The following is a 20,492-nucleotide window of genomic DNA, read 5'->3' as shown; positions in this document are numbered from 1 at the left end:
TCAGACTTTAGTCTGTGTAGCCTAATATTGTTTCATCTTACTTGCCAAAGTATGTTCCCTCTCTTAAAAGTATTCTACGTGGAGAAGATAATTATCCACAAGGTCTGCCAGGAAGCCATGCAGGCAACAGGAACCCCAACTGCTATGCACTAGAGACAAGTGCTACCTGTACATCTTCAAATGCAACTTGGTAAGCTTTGCTACCGGCTCAGTTTGCACATAATGCTAAGTCAAACCATGGTTTAGCATTAACCTGCAGGCTCTCAGAGAGGAAATTACAGCTGCTCTGCTCCTACCTCCCTTGCTGCCATGTTTTTTTGGGGCTAAGCTATATAGTGTGCTGTCTAAACCTGGGCTCTTTGTTTACCTCCCTTACATCTAAGTTGGGTCACTATATTGAAGGCAAACAAGCATTTCTGCTACAAACTTAATTTTATACATGGAGAGGAAGAGGCAAAGAAAACATCCTTTTCTCCCGCTCCAGTTTCCTCACCCTAATAACTCTCTATGTCCCAGACTGCACTGTTTTCTTACTTTGGAAGCAGTTGCTCCAGCTGACCAGAAAACAGGATTAAATTGGGTCCAAATCTCTCATCGCTGTGGGTAGTCTTTTATTCCCACTGCCTTTTTAAACTCTGTTTCCTTTCAACAAATGCAGCAACTGTATTTCCAATATCAGGGCTGTTACAGCTATAGTTCCCAGATGGGAAATGGGAAAGCAGCTAAACATGGTTGTTCTTGGGGAGATGAAAAGGATAAGGATGGAAAATAACTTTATGCATTGAAAATGACATATTAATGATTAGCAGGTAAAACTGTCACCCAGAGTGAAGAACGTGACAGTCATTTCTGGGAGGCCAGTCAAAAATGAAGGGAAATATTGCAGGTCAGCTCTTCAGTGATTCCTGTGTTAGTGAATAGAGAATGCTTTGGCTCAGGCAGAGACATACAGTATGTTCATCCCTATGTAAATTTAAGAATTTCATGCCCACTTTGTTTCCAGTTTCCTTACTTAGTCCTCAGTACAAAGAAGTCCAAGCAAACATTTAGTCTGGTCATATAAAACACAGACACAGAAGGAAAAGCTTGACTTTTTCCCTAACGGGGGGAAGAATGGCAAATCTCCAGAAATGTTCAAACATGTCAGGAAGCCCAGCAAGCCAGCCTCGCCCCATAACTCCCATTAACTGCAACAAATTGTTTATTGCACAACATGAGAAATATGCTGCCCTCTTTACGGAGCACATTTTTCCATGTGTGCTGCACACAGAGGACTCGCGGCACTCTCCTCACCAAGAGGGAAGAAAGCCAGCTTTGCATCCAAAGAAAGGTAACTTGTGGCAATTATTAAATCCATTACGCCAAGGTTCCTTGCTACTCTAAAAAACCACACATACACAGTAGGCACACACAAGCGTCTCTTTTGTGCCCAAAATAAAAGGAGATACCTTAATTAGAACAATGCAGGTCAGAGAGTATGAAACACCCAGCCCAGCTGCCGCGTGCCATTAAATTCATAAAGAGGAGGAGGAGGGAAGGGCAGCCTTAACGAGATTACACACATTGACTTTGATCAAGACACAAAAGCACTAAGGCGTTCCAGGGTTTTTATTGCTGTCTTCGGGCTACGTTTTAATGGTTACATTAGAAACATGTGAACATAGGCTGAGAGGTTTTTTAGTGAGAGCCTGCCTCGCAAAAGGTCCCGCTTTAATAAATTGCGGGCTGTAGGGAAAAGGCAAGGGCTGGGGAACAGATGAGCGGCTGCTTATTAATTACATCCCCTGCGCAATTCCCAACTCTGAACGTTGTGCTTGGTCAGTGCAGGGAACATGCACAGGCTGTGTTGGGGCACCACTCTGAATGGGTTCCTTCCATCAATGCTATCCCAATTTTCAGCACTGTTCCCTTTTGCAAATATAGTTGTTGCAGTAAAAAAACAACAGCAGGACTGCTTTGCATGGCACTCAAATAGAAAGAAAGAAGATACAGGTGGACCTACCTGTGTCTCATTCAAGATACACACAAAGGGAATATACAGGAACAGTAATGTATGGATATTACCCAGGGGTTAGGTACATGCTCTAGCCTTGCCTCTGGAGTTTTAGTGATCCTTTTACCTTCCCTTGGAAAGAGAGGCAAGCATTTTAAGACTTCCTTCAAGAATTATTTGTAGTAGTAGAAGTAATTAATTAATTTAATAATAATAATAATAATAATAAGAATAATAATTTGTACACCACCCATTTGACTGGATTGCCCCAGCCACTCTGGCTGGCTTCCAGCATATATAAAAACATAATAAAACATTAAACCTTAAAAAGCTTCCCTATACAGGGCTGCTTTCAGATGTTTCCTAAATGTTATATAATTTACTCATCTCCTTAACATCTGATGGGAGGGCATTCCACAGGGTGGGCGCCACTACGAGAAGGCCCTCAGTGCTGGATCGCAGGATCTGGGCTGAACGGTGGGGGTGGAGATGCTCCTTCAGGTATACTGGGCTGAGAGCATTTAGGGCTTTAAAGGTCAGCACCAACAGTTTGACTTGTGCTCGGAAAAGTACTGGGAGCCATATCTTATGAACAACAACAAAAAGGCACTCGGACTGAAACTTTGGGATGGGGAAGGGGGCAGCAGTAAGGCCACCAAGTTCCATCTAATTTAAGTGGTATGCATGCAAATATGCTTTGCTAAACAAAAGGAAAACAAAAGGAACAAAACCATTGAACACCTAGTTTCAGAAAGCAACTGTTGTCAGCTAATAAGATCAAGGATAGTCAGTTGGTAGCCCACAAGCTGGATCCTGTCCATTAACTGCATCTGGGTCCCAGTAGCCCTAAAGGTAAAAGGTAAAGGTACCCCTGCCCGTACGGGCCAGTCTTGACAGACTCTGGGGTTGTGCGCCCATCTCACTTAAGAGGCCAGGGGCCAGCGCTGTCCGGAGACACTTCCGGGTCACGTGGCCAGCGTGACATCGCTGCTCTGGCGAGCCAGAGCCGCACACGGAAACGCCGTTTACCTTCCCGCCGGTAAGCGGTCCCTATTTATCTACTTGCACCCGGAGGTGCTTTCGAACTGCTAGGTTAGCAGGCGCTGGGACCGAGCAGCGGGAGCGCACCCCGCCGCAGGGATTCGAACCGCCGACCTTTCGATCGGCAAGTCCTAGGCGCTGAGGCTTTAACCCACAGCGCCACCTGCGTCCCGCCCAGTAGCCCTAGCAACTTCTAAATCAAGGTGTAGTAAAACATTCCTTCCAGTTTCACTTCCAAAGACAGTTAAGTTTTTTTCAAAAGCGAGACAGTAAGAGATGTATTCCACCCCAAAGCTTACAACTCTGGGTTTTGTACCCTGCTGAAAGTTACTTGAAGAAGCTGTAATACTGTGTGCACCTCAAATAAATTTTATTTTTTACTATTTTTGATGTGCTTTTAGGACAGCAAACGTTCACAGCTAAACAGCAGCTTGAGGGGCTCTTTAGGGAAGCATATTTGTTCCTCAGACCAGGTCCCCCTACAATATTTAACTGATGACACCTTACCATCCAAGCCCATCCAAGCTTACCATCCAAGTTAACATTACAGAAAGGTGTTGGGTGGCAAAATACATATGCAGGCTTCTGTCAGGAATATGGGGGTCCCCGAGTCTGTGAAAGTGGCACTGAGGGCATCTGCCTGTTAATCCTATTGGTTTTACAATGAATGCCGGGGTGGGTGGGGAGCCTGCATGTGTCATAATAGTGTGATAGAAACGTTGTATGAGACATTATACTTTTACAATATGGCTAGCAGTTTTTAAATACAGCCACAGATACCATTCCACGACTGTCTGCAATCTCCTCTGAATCCTGCACCTCCATAGTTATTTAGTCATACTCCTGGAGCATGCTTTCTTTCTAGTACATGACCTAAATACTCAACACTCAGTGGTTCAGTTTCTTGCATCTTCTTCAAAAGGGCTGAGAGAGGCTATAGGGATGGGTAGGTGAAGCAGGGGTGCAAAGTGAAAACCAGTGGGCTAGAGTCTCAAGGGGATACTGCCCAATGTGCACAGCTCATTGGGATACCCTTCACATCATCCAACTTGTGATGTTGGATATGAGGCCGAGTACCTTTCCAACCAAATCACATGCAACAAAGTTAACAAGAAGGTGTATGATCCTGCCACTAGTGTTAGAGAAGGAGGTGGGAGAATCCATACACCCTAAATTAAATTAAATTCACTGAATCCCTGGGGAAGACTCCAATCCAACTGTAACTTGAACTCGATCTTAGCCAAAAGATCTACTACACTTGATCTTAGCCAAAAGGCTGAGAGCGATGGGAAAATACTTGAGGATAAGAAACAATGTATGAATCACCACCCAAGAAACTAACAGCCTCACCAGAGTCCGCAGCCAGCATTCCTCGCAGTGCACGTGCCAGCACTGGATGGAGGTCAGGGGCATCGTGTAGGAGTCCTGTGGAAAGAAAATTGAGACAGCCTCATCATATACTCAAATTTTTTGAGAAATCCCCTATTAGAGCCTGAGCTCTTGGGGCAGGATGTAGAGGACATACTGTACCAGTACACCTTCATTTTCTCATGTGATCCACACAGCATAGCTTCAGGTTCACATGCAGCTGAGAATACACTACATCTGGGGGATTAAACTTTTTAAATATTGTGCTTTAATTACTAGGCTGGTAATTAATAATAATAGTAATCATACTCCTTACACAGTGGGCTAGGCATGAAATGGAAAGCAGCATAACCTCAAAGAGTTGGGCCTCTCCTGAAAGAGGCATACCAGAATGAACCCTGAGGTCATCTTCCAAGACCCTCATCCATGTACCCTCCATAAGAGAAGTTCAGACAAAAGAAATTTTCAGTGTTAATAGAATGTTTACAGACTGCTCTACCCATCAAGGTCTGCCTGTCAGTAACTTAATATATTTCTGGTGCTAGGAAGTTTCCTCTTCACCCAGGCATATGATTGTTAATATTGTTACGTTCTGCTGGTCATTTGACTTTTCAGATTTTATATCAACTAGTTGGTTGCTGTGGTCTCTGTTTTAATTCTTCTATATTTTTATATTGCTTGTATTTTATATTGCAAATTGCCTCAAGGTTGTTTTTAGAAGGCCTCACCTAAGAAAGTGTAAGAAATAATAACAGTACAGTGGTACCTCTACTTACGAGCACCTCTGGTTACGTATCTTTTGGAATACGTACGGGGCAAACGCAGAAGTATTTTTCTGGGTTTCGCCACATGTGCATGTGCAGAAGTGCTCTACCGCACCACACGCATGCACAGAACAGGCACCTCCGGTTGTGTAAACCTCAGGATCCGACCGGAGCTCCGGAACGGATCCTGTCTGCAACTGAGGGTACCACTGTATTGTTATTAATAATCCAACTGCAATGTAGCACAATGTTTACTTGTAGATGGAAACAAAACAAGCTGTTATAGTAATCACCTCTTGCTCCACAAATGGGAACAGCAATGGAATAAAAATCAACAGGTTTATGACAGCTGCTTGCCCGAAACAGCATCAATCCTTATTTTGAATATCCTGATTTTACAGTAAGACTTGCCAAGTATCTCTTATGATAGCTAATTATTGTATGATTATTCTTTTCACAACAGAAAAGAGGCACTTCACTCTTTTACTCTGTCGTTTGAGTTTCTTTCCTAGCACCCACAGTTTATTTCAGTTGTTTTCATAACCAAAGAAAACTAAAACATTAAATCTAAGGACTTGTACAAGAATTGCTATTATTTTATTTATTTTTGTAGTAATGGAAGCAACCTTCCCATTGATGCTATGCAGATGTGAGCCCTAGTCCTGCAGCAATAGTGTGACAACTGTACAAATGTAATATTGCAGGGGGATGAGGAGGAAGGAAAGATAAGCTGTTGCAGGAAGAAAAGCCTTTCCTAATAAATAGTATGGACAGGAGAAATGTTCATTCTTCAGCGAATATTGTAAGTTGAATTGGAGGTCACTGCTGCAAAGGAGGAGAGCAAGTTTTCCATTTTTCTTATTTTAAGAAAATACAATTTTATAAATATCTATATCCTTTCTATCCCAAATGATCTGCAAGTAATTTTGACTTTTATTTTATTTTATTTTATTTTATTTTATTTTATTTTATTTTATTTTATTTTATTTTATTTTATTTTATTTTATTGGGGGTGGGGGACACAAAAGTATATTAAAACTATGCAATTACAGTGCCAGTAGCAGTACTCTTTTAGAGCAGTGGTGGCAATGGAATTGACGGAAACAACTGGCAGAATCCGAAACCAGGGAGAGGAGTTGATGGAAGAAGATTGAAAAATTTAAAGTTTATATATAGAAATATTGCAAAATTAATGAGCGATAGATAATTGGTGGATTGATATTTTATGGATTTAGCAGAAATGTTATTTGGAGGAAATTTAAAGACTATTTACAGAAACATTGTAAAATTAATATCTGTTAGAAGGATGTTGGAATAATATTATATGATTTTAGCAGGAATGATATAAAGGATTTGGGAATAACTGACTGTTAATTGGTGAAAGGAGGATAAGTAAAGTTACATTATATTAAGACAATTTACAGGACAAAAATTTTAAAAGAGGGAAAGGATTTGCTGAAATGGATAATTGACCTAGAATACAAAAAAGGGAGGTGGGAGGAGGTCAAGGAAATAAGCTAATGAAAGATTAGTAATGAGGAGATTTGATGCAATTTTTTTGTGTTTTTGTTTAACGGGTTCTATTTCTTTTCTTTTTTGTTTTTTTATATTGTGATGTGTTGTTTGGTTTTTGTTTAATGTGGCATTTTTTACTTTTTCTTTCTGTAATTTTTGAAACTTTAATAAATATTATTTTTTTTAAAAAATAGAGCAGTGATGGCAAACCTTTGGTGTGTTGGACTCCAAGTCCCATCATCTCCAGCCAATTTAGGATGATATGGGTTGCAGTCCTGCAACATACAGAAGGCTACCAATTCCCCATCCCTGCTTTAAAAGGGCCGAAAAGGGAATCATATTCAAAATTTAACAGGAGAAACACGCACACTTACCAGTATCTACGTGACAAGTAGATACTTGGGGGGGGAGGGGGAGGGGAGCTTGGAGGGGCTTAAATAGAGACACAATTTGAAGGAAAGATACCAGCATCCCTGCAACCAGAGATGTAAAAAGTTACAGACACCAAGCCACTAGAGGGCGCTTCAGCACTTTAGTAAGTGAATCATAAGAGCCAAGGCACTCCTCATCAGGGTGTAGTAGACAATCAACAACTTTGAAAGAGTTTGGCTAATAGGCCGTATTCTAACCCTACAGTATATGCAGGGAGACAGGAACATGGACACGGAGATCTGCAGGGTCCAATATGTCGCCCACACCACAGCAGCACACATTGAAACATATTCCCGAGCTGTGCCGTTTTCATCCAGAATCGAGGGACAAAAGACAAGGTTTTAGTTTCTCCACACCAGTTGTGCCACCTTCCTATAGGGCAGGCAGAGGTACAGAGTCATTTTCTTATTCATGACCACAACTGGCAAGCTACTCACCATGCAAATGAGACATTTATAGCGGTCCCCACGGGAAAGCTGCCTTTCTAATTCGCGGACACGAGCCTTTAGCGCCTCAAACGTTGTCACTGCTGAGTCTTCTGTAATCCTAAAATAGATGAGAAAGTCAGGGCTGGCTGAATTCTTAAGAGGGGGAAAAATCACTGATTTCCTATGTGCCAAATGTTGTAGAGCAAAGCCACATGATGGCAGCTTGCATGTTGGTTCCTGGTAAAAGTAACTCAAGAAATAGAATCAAAGCAGCAGAGACTGCCTGAGGCTTGAGAATCAACTTTAGCCACCAGGTTTAAGAACAAAGGTCAAGGAGCAGGGTACAGAATACACGAACCCGGTCCTAGTGGATCAATGCCATATAGTATTTCCAGAGGAGGTGAGAGAGCATGCATGATCACAAACTAATTCGTTCTGGAGGTCCGTTCTTAACCTGAAACTGTTCTTAACCTGAGGTACCACTTTAGCTAATGGGGCCTCCTGCTGCCGCTTCTCATCCTGAAGCAAAATTCTTAACCCAAGGTACTATTTCTGGGTTAGCGGAGTCTGTAACCTGAAGCGTCTGTAACCCGAGGTACCACTGTATTGAAATTGTGTTGGTCCCTTTTCCAAGAGGACCAAGCAAGATGATGCCAAATTAACATAAATGAGGGGGACAGGCACATCTGAAAGTGTAGTGTTGCACAAGGGCTGCAACATACCCATGCAATAGAAAAAAAAGCTGAGGGGAAGCAGCAAGATCCCAGATGCCCCCATGAAACTTGAACACTGGAATGTTCTAGCTAAAGGGATGTAGCTGTAACAAGAAGTTTTAATTTGCGCAACTTGGCTATTAGCATTAAAATCACTGCTACATTTTGACAATGGATAAAAAAAGCAACCAATATATTATATCAGTAACTGCAAACCTTGCAGAGATCAAGAAGCATCCAAACCCAAATATAGCAATTAGAATGAAGGAAACGAAATAAACCGGATAAATTGATATTTATGCCACACAAAACAATTATGTTTCTTTAGTCTAGCATTTCATTTTCTCTCTCCTCAAAACAGCCACTGCCCTGTCAACCAGGGAATATTATAAATCAAGTTATGACAGAGAGCCAAGCAACCACAGATTACTCTGTTACATGAGTACACAGCCTAAGAAGTACAAATACCCATTCTGGTGGGAACTAACTGCAAGGCTTGGGCACAGACTCCAGGAGAAACCAACCAACCTCTATAGCAAAACAGGATCCTAGTCCATGTGTGGATTCAAAGTGCAGACAAAATGGCAGTAGAGGTAGGCATCAGAAGACTTGGGAAACCCCAAGGTTTGCTGAGGGAGAAAAAAGTAAACCTGAGAAACAAAGTGGAAACCTTGGAAGAACAACCCAATGATGATGGTGTATGACCAGTGCACCTGGCATGGCTGACCAACTGTGTGAGTGGGTGGGGGTGTTGGGAAGATGGGAGAAGCAGAACAGAGTATCCTAGAAAATTGTGTGGTTGGCTGGAAAGCTGGAACCTTGAACAGGAGCACTCCACACTGCAACTTTTTGTTGCAGGTACCAATTGTTCCATTCTGTTTGCTACTTTAACAAATGTAGCTCTCAGTACCAGAATAGGGTGGGCCAGGGGTCCTCAACCTTTTCCAGCAGGGGGCCGGTCCACTGTCCCTCAGACCTTGTGGGGGGCCAGACTATATATATTTTTGGGGGGTGGGAAATGAACGAGGGACGATGAGTGGCACACGAAAGGACTCCAGAGAGGGGCTGCGTTAAATGGTGGATGCTCGAGAGGGGTGTTCAGCCAACTGCGACTCCTGTGTCTTGTGAGCAGTGGTGGTGGGAAGATGAATGGCACATGAAAGGCGTCCGGAGAGGGGCTACCACCAACAAAGCCCAGACCCCTTCCTCCTCTAGGCAGGGTGGGGAGAAGCCAGGAGGGAGGGAGGAGGTGCCACCGCCACCATGTGAGGGAGAGGGAGAGAGGGGGAAAGAACACACGCTGGCAACCCACGTAGCGATTCCTGGACCATCCGCGGGCTGGATTTAGAAGACAATTGGGCCTGATCTGGCCCACAGGCCTTAGTTTGCCGACCCATGGGGTAGGCTAAACCATGAATTGAAGTATCAAGAGCAAAGACATCTAGCAGGAACAATACTATAACATAGCTTAGGCCAGCTCACCTCTCCAGCAATCTAAGTAAGATGTCTGAAACCAATGTTATTTGGTGATGGTGATGGTGATGGTGATGGTGATGATGATGATGATGATACTTGTATACTGCTTCATCCGAGGATAACAGGGTGGTTTACCATATAAAAGCACAAGAATACATACCATAGTAACAAACAAAAACAATTACCCCTCCACCCAGTTTAAAAGGCTGTAGATTATTTAATTAGCCAAGGGTCTGGAAGAAGAGGAATGTTCATGCTTGGCACCTAAAGATACGTAATGAAGGTGCCAGGTCAGGCTCCCTGTGGAGAGCATTCCACAAGTGGGGAGCCACTAAAGAAATGAGCAACTGATAGCCAGGTGAGTTGGGCAGCAACTCCAATCATAACAAACCACACTACCAACCAACAGGAATTAGACCTTGGTCAGGAAGAGGCAGGCAATGACATGAAATGGTTTGTTTATAGGAGTCTAATGGGCTTCCCCTCGCTGGACAGTTTGTGAAAGTCTCTCAGATGATCATCCCTGTCCAGTGATAAACGAATGAATCAGAGAAGGAGGCAGAATAGAGGCATAAGCAACAACACTCAGTGCCTGCCCAATACAATGGTCAATCAATAGTGAGGCTGTAGATCAGGGTGTTAGTTAGCTGGAAAATTACTGCATTGCCGCATGCGTCACGCTGGAGGGATCCTGGACAATCAATGAGGGAGGTATTGATTTAGTTATTATCACTTCATATGCTCCAGACATTGTTAAATATACATTTATTAACAAAGCTGAGAAGGGGACATAGAGTAAGCCTGAACAAGTACAAACTCTACTTCAGCTCAGCCAGCACACCAAAGTCCACATAGCTGCTCCAGCATGGAAGGTTCAGTCAGGCTTTAACATGGCAGAATAAGTAACTGGCTTCAGAAAGAGACTATCCCTTCATTACCACTGCAGGAATGGCCAGTTAATGAATTCAAAGTAATGCTGCCAGCTTTTTTTAATCATATTCAGAAGTGTTTTATTCCTTTATTACAGGGGTGGGAAACCCCCCGCCTGGGAACCCTCTCTAGGCCACAGCCCTCACCACCCCTGCTGGCTGGAATTCGTCCATGAACTCTGATTATGCCTCTTGCTTGCTTGGTTGGGAGGACAGAGGTAGTTGTGAGAGTTTGTGTAGAAATTAGCCTACTGTACACACCCCAGGAAGATTGCCTGGAAGGGAATCTGGGCCTCTGGCAGAAGAAGTTGGAAAAGAGAGGGCAGAAACAGGCAGGGCTTTGTGAGGGGAGACTGAAGACTCCAAGAACAGAGAGACACCAAAATGGAAAGGAAGGAAACTTAAAACCTATCAAACTAAATATATCAAACTTTTAGCCTGTGAGAATTGTCTCACACCAGAAGTTGGAATTGAATCAAACGAGGAATGTCAAGCACTAGAGCAGAATCATAGGATAAAATATCTCCACCCCACTCCCAAGGACGACGCAACAGGCTGTTTACCTTATTCTGCCTTGGTGTGCCACTGGGAGAAAAACAAAACATAAAATAACCAAAAGTTTTGCTACTTCCACAAATCTGCAGGTCTAGCAACTCAGAAAGGGCCATGACCACAGTGCCCCTCTAATTATTATTTGGGTCTGATATGAGCACAAGCGTGTGTGTGTGTGTGTGTGTGTGTGTGTACTGTCTCATTGTTGTAGTCTTCTTCCCAGTTTTGCTTCAAAAAATTCCCTTCCCATCTTCCCTCTCTGGTTTATTTCAACAGAATACAAATTTCCTTCCTCTTCATAAATAGTCACACTGTACATAACATTCCATAAATTTTATAGCCCTGCTGTTTATATGTCCCTTGTAAAACACATTTAGAACTGATTATATCCAACACCAATAAAACTTCATAGGCTACTTCCGACACCTGAAATCTTGGACCTTTCACTCTTTTCACAGTCATTTATTTTGGTGTTCAGGAGTCTGAGAATTCAGACAAAATTCAGGTTTTCTCATACAACCCACAGGCTCTTGTTCTTTCTAGCGGCGAGAAATAGATGCTAAGATACAGGACTGTTTCCTGGAACTTTATGTTAAATAAAAGATAAGCATCCAAAGCAACCCTCCGCCAAAAGAAAGTATTGTTCACAATAAAATTATGAGATGATGAACTGCTTTTGAGCAGAGATGCACAATAGATTGTCATTTCCAGAATAAGTGGGAGCATAAACCTGTGAGAGAAAAATCAGTCAACCTGTAATGCAACACTAAGGGACAGTACATCTATGTGGGAAAGTGGCATACAAAATTAATGTAGTAGTAGCAATAATTAGTAAACTACTGACACACACTACTAGATGTCACTACAGCTGAATCACATGCACACATAGCTGTCAACTTTCCCCCCTTTTTAAGGGAAATTCTGAATAGGATTCCTCGGAAGAAAAGGGAAAAGTTGACAGCTATGCATGCACAAGGACAAATGTGCTAGAAAATATGCCTGGTGGAGAATTGGTAAAAACTATTTCCAGAGGAGTAATATCGTTAGTCTGCTGCAACAAAAAGTCAGGGCAGGATCCACCTAAGGAGCCCTGTCACAGAAGGGCTTCTGCTTGTGCAGTATCTTCATCCCCCCACCATAAAAAATTGGCTGGAAGGTGGTTCAGGAGAACCTCCAGAACTGTGCACAGGGGCACAACCCTACTTCCTCCGCAATACTTTCATTTCTTTACTGGCTGGGCTTGTAACTATTTGTGTTGAAAAGTGCCTGGGTTTTTCATTCTGATCCCTCAGATTTGCACAAAATCAGAAAACTGCACCATGCAAAGGAAATTGGCAACTTGCCCCAATCATTTCATGTAAGCCAAGCCAAGCAGTCATGTATTTCCCAAAAAGTATTCAAAAGCACATAGGTAATTAAGGTGTCTCTCTGGGAAATGTGACAAGGGCTCTTATGTCTCCCTTCAAAGGAGAGGGGAGAATTTTTAAAAGCTGGGCTGCTCCAGGTTGTTTCTCTCCTCCCTCTATCTGGAATCAAAGTCAAATCTTCATCAGGACCACTCAGTGAAGCAAAACATCCTCACTGCCTACTCATAAGTGGCATAAGTGATCCCAAGATTTAACCATTAACTGGACACCTCCATTTCCCCTTTTTTCTGGAGTGATCAACAACCCCAAAAGGGTGTGTCTGCAGCAGCATTACTAGGTACTTGTAGACCAAGAAGAACCTACTCCTCCTTTACTTGCACCACCAAAGCACATTAAACATTTCTACATCATTTATACTGACAAGCAGTCTGATAAGTGTGTGCTGAGAATTTAAAATTGCCTTAATTTCTTTTCCAGCATGTTAGGGTGACTCAGCAACTTAGGCTTTTGTATATATTAATTTTTTTCTTTTAATCCCTCAGTTTTCCACAAAACAAGCAAACAAGGTGCAAGTGCACACATGCCCTCTTGGTACTTAACTGGAATAACAGAATCAACAAACTGGAAGGCAGTGGCAAACACAAACGAGAATGCGTACTGGTATGAATGAGAAAGACTAAAATTTCTCCTTACATACAAATTAAAATAGGCTTGGATTACTCCAGTCTAATTCAAATGGGGGAAAGTGGATTAACAGCTAAATTATCGAATTGAGGTGAAATGACAAAATGCCCAATTATTTTCTTACAATAAAGGAGCTGACTTTCCTGAAATGTCTTCAGTTACGTATCTTTTTAGATGAACCTCTCTGAAAAAGGCTGACTTGGAATTCTGTGCAGGAATGCTGTCTCTATTGAGGAATTGGCAGGGATGCTAATATATTGTTCTCCAAGAGGAGTGTCCTCCCATCTTGATAATTGTGCATTCCTGTAGTACAATATATTAAGAATGCTGTTCACCTGTACTTTCAGCGGGTGACTTAGTTTGGCAACATGCCCTAGCTCCTGGTTGCCAAGTTATGAATAATGTAGTGTTCTGTGGCCTAATTTCCATGTTCTAAGCTGAAAATTTGGAAGAAGTTGCATGCAAGGGTGCGCGTCTGCAAAGCAGAGGCCCTCTGCGTCACAAGTGCCTCTATTTTATACTTGCTTGCACAATTTGTTAATGCCACCAGCTGCTTGCCAAGTTTGGAGTTCTGTTAACTAATTTAATCTTCATGCAAAGCAAACATGTTGCGTTGCTCTACTCCGCAGAGGAATTATTCTTCTTACACTTGCATGCTCTATCACAGTGGCATGGAGGGGAAGCTTACTGCCACAAGAAGGCATTCTAAGCTACATTTAGCTAGGACCTGGTAACGATTCCCCAAAGATTTTCCCTACAGAAGAATTCATTATGCTGCTTTCACGCCCCCCATCCCTTCACTGACATGGAGCCCAAAATGTCTCTGCAGAACCAGAGAGTGAGTTCGGGAGTTGGCACTCGGCCTTCTCTGCCTCCGGGACTCACGTGCCTGGCCCCATCAAACTGCAGACAGATGGCACCAACAATCAATGAAAGCAGTAAGAAGTTTCCGAGTCAGCACGATTAGAAGAATCAGCAGGGATGTGGAGATCTGTTAGCCACCGAGAAGGATTTTTGTTAATTTATTTCAGGAGGAGGGTACCGAAAGGCTAAGCTTGCACTGAAGTTCTTATGCATAATCCGGGCAATCATGCATCTACAAGATAGTTGGCAAACAACTAACTCTAAATTTGATAAGCAGCTGGTGACCAGAAGCGCCTGTTCCACTTTGTGTGCGTGTTGCTTCATAGGAACTCTGTAACTGTGTTCTTCCCTACTTTAAAAACAAAAAAAGAAGGGTAGAGACATGCATTGAATAACTTGAAATCATTCACAGAACTAAATAACTGAACAAATGTAAGTAAAAATGTTCACAAAATGGGCAGGCATTACCACAGGAGGAAAGGGCAGTGTTGCTGGTGTCTATCACCTTGAAAAACAATTGAACTCTTACATAAACTTCTGCATTTCAGTGCTACACGATGGGAACATTTGTTCTCTAGTAAATTAAAATCTAAAGAAAAAAGGCCACAAAATAACAGGAATGAAGGATAAGGACTTGTGCTGTTCACCATCAGCAATTATCAAGGGTATTTTATATTTGAAGCACTAGCGGTGCAGAAAAAACGACTGCATATTTTCATTGAATGATGAAGAAATGCAATTTCCCAACAAGAGAAGTACTACTTTGAGGAAATGCATCTAAATCCTGCACAACGGCTTAATTTTTTTGCACAAAGACCCATATCAGAACAGACATCAACTTGCTCTCCTGACAGCTACCTCTCAGGAAGAAGGAAGGCTGCCACCAGGCTGCTGTATTATTGCTATGTTGAGAGTTGTGCATGGAAACAGACAACACCCAGATAATCAACAAAAGCCTTTCTATTAAGGTGAAGCTTGTGGGGTCTCAGGGCCCTAGCTTTTATGCTCTTATTATTCTCAAATATGAACCACTGAAAGGGAGAAGATTTGAGCAAAACTCCTGTAACCACCTTATACCAAGCTATAGTTGGATGTGCAAGGCAGAGATGAATGGTGCAGATTTCAAGGTCCTGAAAATTTGAGATTTCTGCAAAAAACAGCACACTTCTAGCCCTTAGGAAGCTGCCTTTTAATAGGAGGGGGGCAAAATATAGTAAAACTAAGGCCATATTAATTTTGGTGATAGTAACAGACACACAAACATTTTTTGGGGGGGGGATGTGAAACATGAGACATGTTTCACCCACATTAGCCAGTGTGAATTTACATGGTAAAAATATTAATTTACAATGCTTCACTAAAAAAACCACAACTCTGCATGTTTTGCTTCATCACATTTATCCTCAAATGGGAAGAGAATGGGCAGCTACAACACAAAAGATCAGAATGGAACAGGACTCCACCAGTTTGATCTTTTCCTCCCTTAATTTGAGCTGTTCTTGGGCTGCAATAGTGCTGCATCTGGCTGTAACATTAACTAAATCATAGGTTAGTGGTATGTGAACAAGCCTCAGGTTTATGAGTTCCCCCTTCCCCACATTCCTTTTCTGGCCTGACTGCAAGGAGCAATTTGGAAGCCTTGATTTCCTTTTTATCCAAACTGTTATTATTTGCCCAAACAAGCCAAGATAAAATCTTAGTTTCTGATCCTCACCTGTTTGGACAAACCCCTGCTTAAATCAGGTGGAACCTCAGTCCCAAGGGCCAAATGTAGCCCTCCAGGCATATTTACCTGGCTCTCAGGAGTTTCCCCCAAGGCCACATCCCTTACCAGCTGTGCTCTCACCCTCCCTGAGTGCTTCTGCCTGGGTGGAATGTGCTCTTTCTTGCTTACCTGGATAGAGGGGTGTCTGTGGTGTGTACAGAAACCTCAGACTTCCATGCAGTAGGAATGTCGCCTACTGTACAAAAGTAAGAGATGCAGCTATTACTCTGCCCACTTTTGCTTCTGGCCCTGCCCACTCACTTTTGGGGAAAGTGTTCTCACCCCTAGGTTTAAACTGCTGTGCTAGAAGGGAGCAGAGTTCTGCAGACTTCTGAGCCAGGATATAAGAATAGATACAATGCAAGGAAAGCACATGTGATTCATGCAGCTCAGAGCTTCTTTTTTATACTGTTCATTCTGTCTCTTGGGTACCACTTTCTGCTGTCAGATATGCAATCTGCCCCTGTACTGGCATGGAAGGCTGTCACAGGAAACAGCAACTTATATGGCCAAGATTCAGAATTGAGTCCATCATCTTAAGTTACGCTGTGGTCATGTACAACACACGAATCCTATACTGAAGCATACAAATCATTTTTAGGTGCTGTATACACTTGATGGAATACTTGCCCCAAAGAGCTTATTATAAACTTTACAAGGGAGCAAAACCGAAACACTGCAAGTTATGATGACTAATTTGTTACTGGTTGTTGTTTAGAGGCAATGGCCGATTTTAGGGACAGGTTTTAGTTCCTGTATGACACAGCTCAAGGTTCCCAAGGTGTAATTTAGTTCTTCAGGGGAAACTAGTTGTATTTTCTAACCTCTGGTTTCCCTTACCTGTAGGCTAACTCCAGTATTTCACAGAGAATCATCATCCATCTAACTGAAATACTCTCCAACGGCCCATCAGCCTTGCCTTCTCTTTGAAATAGCCCAGCTGAGCACTGCACAGACTGTGATTTTTCCCCCTTCTAAGATGTCTTACTCACTCCATAAGCTCAAGACTGACAGTCGAATTTCACACTGTGATAGCCCCCCATCGATTTTTCACTTGCAGGGAGCAACTCTACAAATTAAAGTTAACAGCATTGTTGAAACTTTGAAATAACTGAGGGGGGAAAATGGGATCGAAAAGATACCTGAACACCAGGGGTTCAATGTGTTTGGGGGAGAGGGAGGAAAATCCAAAGGTGAAGGGCATTTCCAGACAATTAAAACCTTTTGAAAGGGAATTCCTTTGAATAAATGAAATCATATCAAAAGATCCACAAAATGTAAAGGTATTGCTGTAGGGGAGGTGGACTGATAGGCAGCATTGCAAAAATACATGAAATACATGTACTTTGAGCAATACAATTATGGAATGTACAATGCCTGAAAATAACAATAGAATAAGAGTAAAATACACCTCAAGTCCACAAAACGTGGGTTGGGAGTGGAAGGCCACTTGCCACTAGCAGCGTCATACAGTCTACTCTATTTTTAAATCCTGTGCACCTGTTTGCATTCTCAAACGACTGCTTGAACCTCTACTCTGGCCATAGTCCATCTAAACCCTAAATGCTCCCAATACAATCAACTTCAGTAAGTACTGTGGAACATGCACAGAGCGACATTAGACCCCACAGAAATGATGATTACAGGAGTGGTCTCCAGGAGTAGAGATGCCAGTGAAATCCATAGCTCTGGAACTCCTATGGATAGAAGTTTTGGAGGGTTTGAATCTGACCAAAGAAGAAGTGAGCCTTAGGAGACTTGAATTATTCTCAAACTCAGACTAGAATCCAAGCTAAAGAATTCTCAGTTTATTCATTCCAACCCATTCCTCTGTACAATCCAGTCACCCACTTCCCCTTTAAATCTACTTATTGCTAGGGCCAGCAGGAAGTATTCCAGCTGCAGGGTGAGGGAAGGGTGGCGCTCTCCAGTGCTTCATGCTGCAAATGACCCTGGTGCAAGGGTGAGAACCTTTTTCAGCCTGAGGGCCGCATCCCTTCTGGGAAACCTTCTGGGGGCCACATGCCAGTGGTAGGCAGGATCAGAGACAAAAGTGAGTGAAGGAACAAATGTACATTTTACCAATGTGCAGCAGTTTAGTTTCTAAACTCCCTCACTTTCTCCTCTATCCCCCATCCAGACAAGCATGAGTTCAAGGACACATTTTAGCAATTTTTTAAACTTAATTTGTTTAAATAAAACCAATAGCAAATACAAAGCATCTAATTCAAAAGGAGAGGATATAAAAGCAATATATCTATTATCAAAGGGTTGCAACTTTCAGCTGAGTTCATACCATGAGGGTGATCCAACTTCTTCATTTTAATGTCTAATAACTATGTGCTAAAGAGCCCTAGCAAGGGGTGTGGGTGAGTGTGATTCACTTGTTTCTCTATTGCCCCTGAAAGTCTGCAGTGAAAGTCCTACTGCTTGTGCTACCTCGGAGAATTGATTTGGCCTCCCACACTAGTTGCCCTACTCTTCAGAAGTGCTGGAGTTTTTCTCTCAAGTGGATCCCAAGGAAAACTGCAACTAAGAACTCAAAATGCTTTTGAGAAAGGTAAATGGGGTTGATCTCTTCCGTATGCTAGGCTAGAACTCTGCTTGAAGAGAAATTACAGCAGATGGTGTATTACACCATTAGTGTAAACCTACTCTGGGCTACCATGAAACTCCCCCCCCCAATCGTGAATAATTGCCCAAGTTTATAGGATGCCAAATCCTGTACCAGACACACTAGTAGCATCCACCCTTTTTTCCCAGTAAAATAGTGTGAATTGCTTACTGTTGCCTTAAATTCTTCTCCAAACCCACAGATTCTTTTACATATGCCCTGAAGATGATTAATGCAGGAAGTAGTACTGAACAGTTAATGACCTTGGCTAACTGAGGCTTACATTTTGCAAACAGAGTCACAAACTCAACAGGCAACTGGGATTTCCAGATGTAAACAGCTATGCTTGTGGTGTTACTGAATATTTATTTTTGGCATGTGTCTGCTTTTTCTGTATTTTTAGCCTATTAATCCCAAAACATTTATGGGGAACTGCTTGCAGATAACATCTTGGGTAATTTTATATTAGCCAGTTTTCTGCTCTGAAACAACTTGCTGAATTAAGCACAAATAAATCTCATGTAGGAAGCACAGGAAGCTGCCTTATAAAGAGTCAGACCATTGGCCCGTCTAGCTCAGGACTGCCTACATTGATTGGCAGCAGTTCTGCAGGGTTTCAAACGGGCTACTCCCAGACCTATCTGGAGAAGCCGGGGACTGAACCAAGGACCTTCTACATGCAAAGCAGATGCTCTTCCACTGAGGCATGGCCCCATCCCCAGAGTTCTCTTAAAAATCTGCATTAACTCTATGGCTTTCTAAGGCACACTTGGCAGCATCTGCCGTGCTCCAGTGGCTGTGTCCTTTTAAATAGTAATAGTCCCTTTAAATAGTTTGCCTCACCCCATCCCCCACATCCATAATTTAAATGAACACGTTGTTGTTGTTGTTTAGTTGTTTAGTCGTGTCTGACTTTTCGTGACCCCATGAACCAGAGCACGCCAGGCACTCCTGTCTTCCACTGCCTCCCGCAGTTTGGTCAAAATAGCCAAAGTTTTATATTGAGACAAAATAATTACAATTGTATACATCTGTTTAGCTGTATACAATTTATTCCATTTGTCCTATTTGGATATTTCCTGAGAACAGAATTTTGCTGAAATCTGGCAAGGGACTATAATATTAGCAAACAGAGAAGGCAATGTCTGGAAATATGGTATAAAGTGTGCAACAGAAGGAATGAGGTGGTCTTTAAGCTACAGAACAGTTTGAAAAGAGGGCAGGGACTTTCCCACTCTTGTTCTTCCACAGCGGGAACTTCTCTCATTTCTGCCACATACATTAAATCAATCATCTGTTCTTCAAGCTAACATTCCTCTATAGCTGCACCCCTGCCTGGAACAATTTCCCCATCATTTCAGTGGAGAAAACCCAATTTCTCCACTGAATTCTACAATTCTATGAATGGCTCAGCTCCCTCTACTGACAGAATGGGAGCCCTAGGTCCTCATGAGACTCCCATCAGCACCTGAGTAGACAGATATCACCTGCAACATTTTTCATATCCTTAAAAGCTAGAAATGGGGTTTTGTTTTTAAACAATGTCATAGGAAGTTAGCTTCTGCAATTGTCAGACTATGAAAGCCAGAAAGTTGGTTTTATCTCAGGAGCCAAATTCTGGAACACCATTTCTATTCTTGTAGGATAATATGCCAAAGCTTAACTTTTGGAGTGGATTCGAGAAAATGGATTTGAGTAAAAAAGAAAGAAAGAAGAAGATTGTCACGTGAGTGTACACACACACACACTGACCTCCCTTTTTAAAAACCCTCTTCTAAACCAAACAAGCACCTTGCCCAATCAACCATGAGGAGCATGAAGAGTTATATAAAGAAGATAATTATAAAGGGATTTAATGCTTGGCGAGCTCAAATTGCCAAGGCTTATGACAAAGGTAGCACACACGCTTGCTTAACTGGCCCAGTGCCCTGGCTTTGCTCTTATGTAAGCGACACAGCCGGAGCCGCATCCAAAATGAGATTTGTTT

At 42.4% G+C, this 20,492-nt stretch overlaps 1 protein-coding gene across 13 annotated transcripts in view; it reads right to left on the bottom strand.

Moving 5' to 3' along the window:
• RNF220 (ring finger protein 220) overlaps nt 1-20,492 on the bottom strand; it is a 345,317-nt gene that overhangs the window by 8,713 nt on the left and 316,112 nt on the right. For all 13 annotated transcript variants that reach the window (XR_013839873.1, XM_079980326.1, XM_079980329.1 and 10 more), the window contains 2 exons: nt 7,551-7,659; nt 4,385-4,459 (listed from right to left, as the gene is read on the bottom strand). Coding sequence is in view for 12 of the 13 variants with exons in the window: in XM_079980326.1 (XP_079836452.1) it covers nt 4,385-4,459; nt 7,551-7,659 (184 nt within the window). In the remaining variant the exon portion in view is untranslated. The remainder of the gene's footprint in view (nt 1-4,384; nt 4,460-7,550; nt 7,660-20,492) is intronic.

This window comes from Podarcis cretensis (genome assembly GCF_951804945.1).
Source record: "Podarcis cretensis genome assembly, chromosome: 6".
NCBI classification, from domain to species: domain Eukaryota; kingdom Metazoa; phylum Chordata; class Lepidosauria; order Squamata; family Lacertidae; genus Podarcis; species Podarcis cretensis.
Note: the sequence above shows the minus strand (reverse complement) of the source record. Positions and strands in the feature narration are given on the sequence as shown.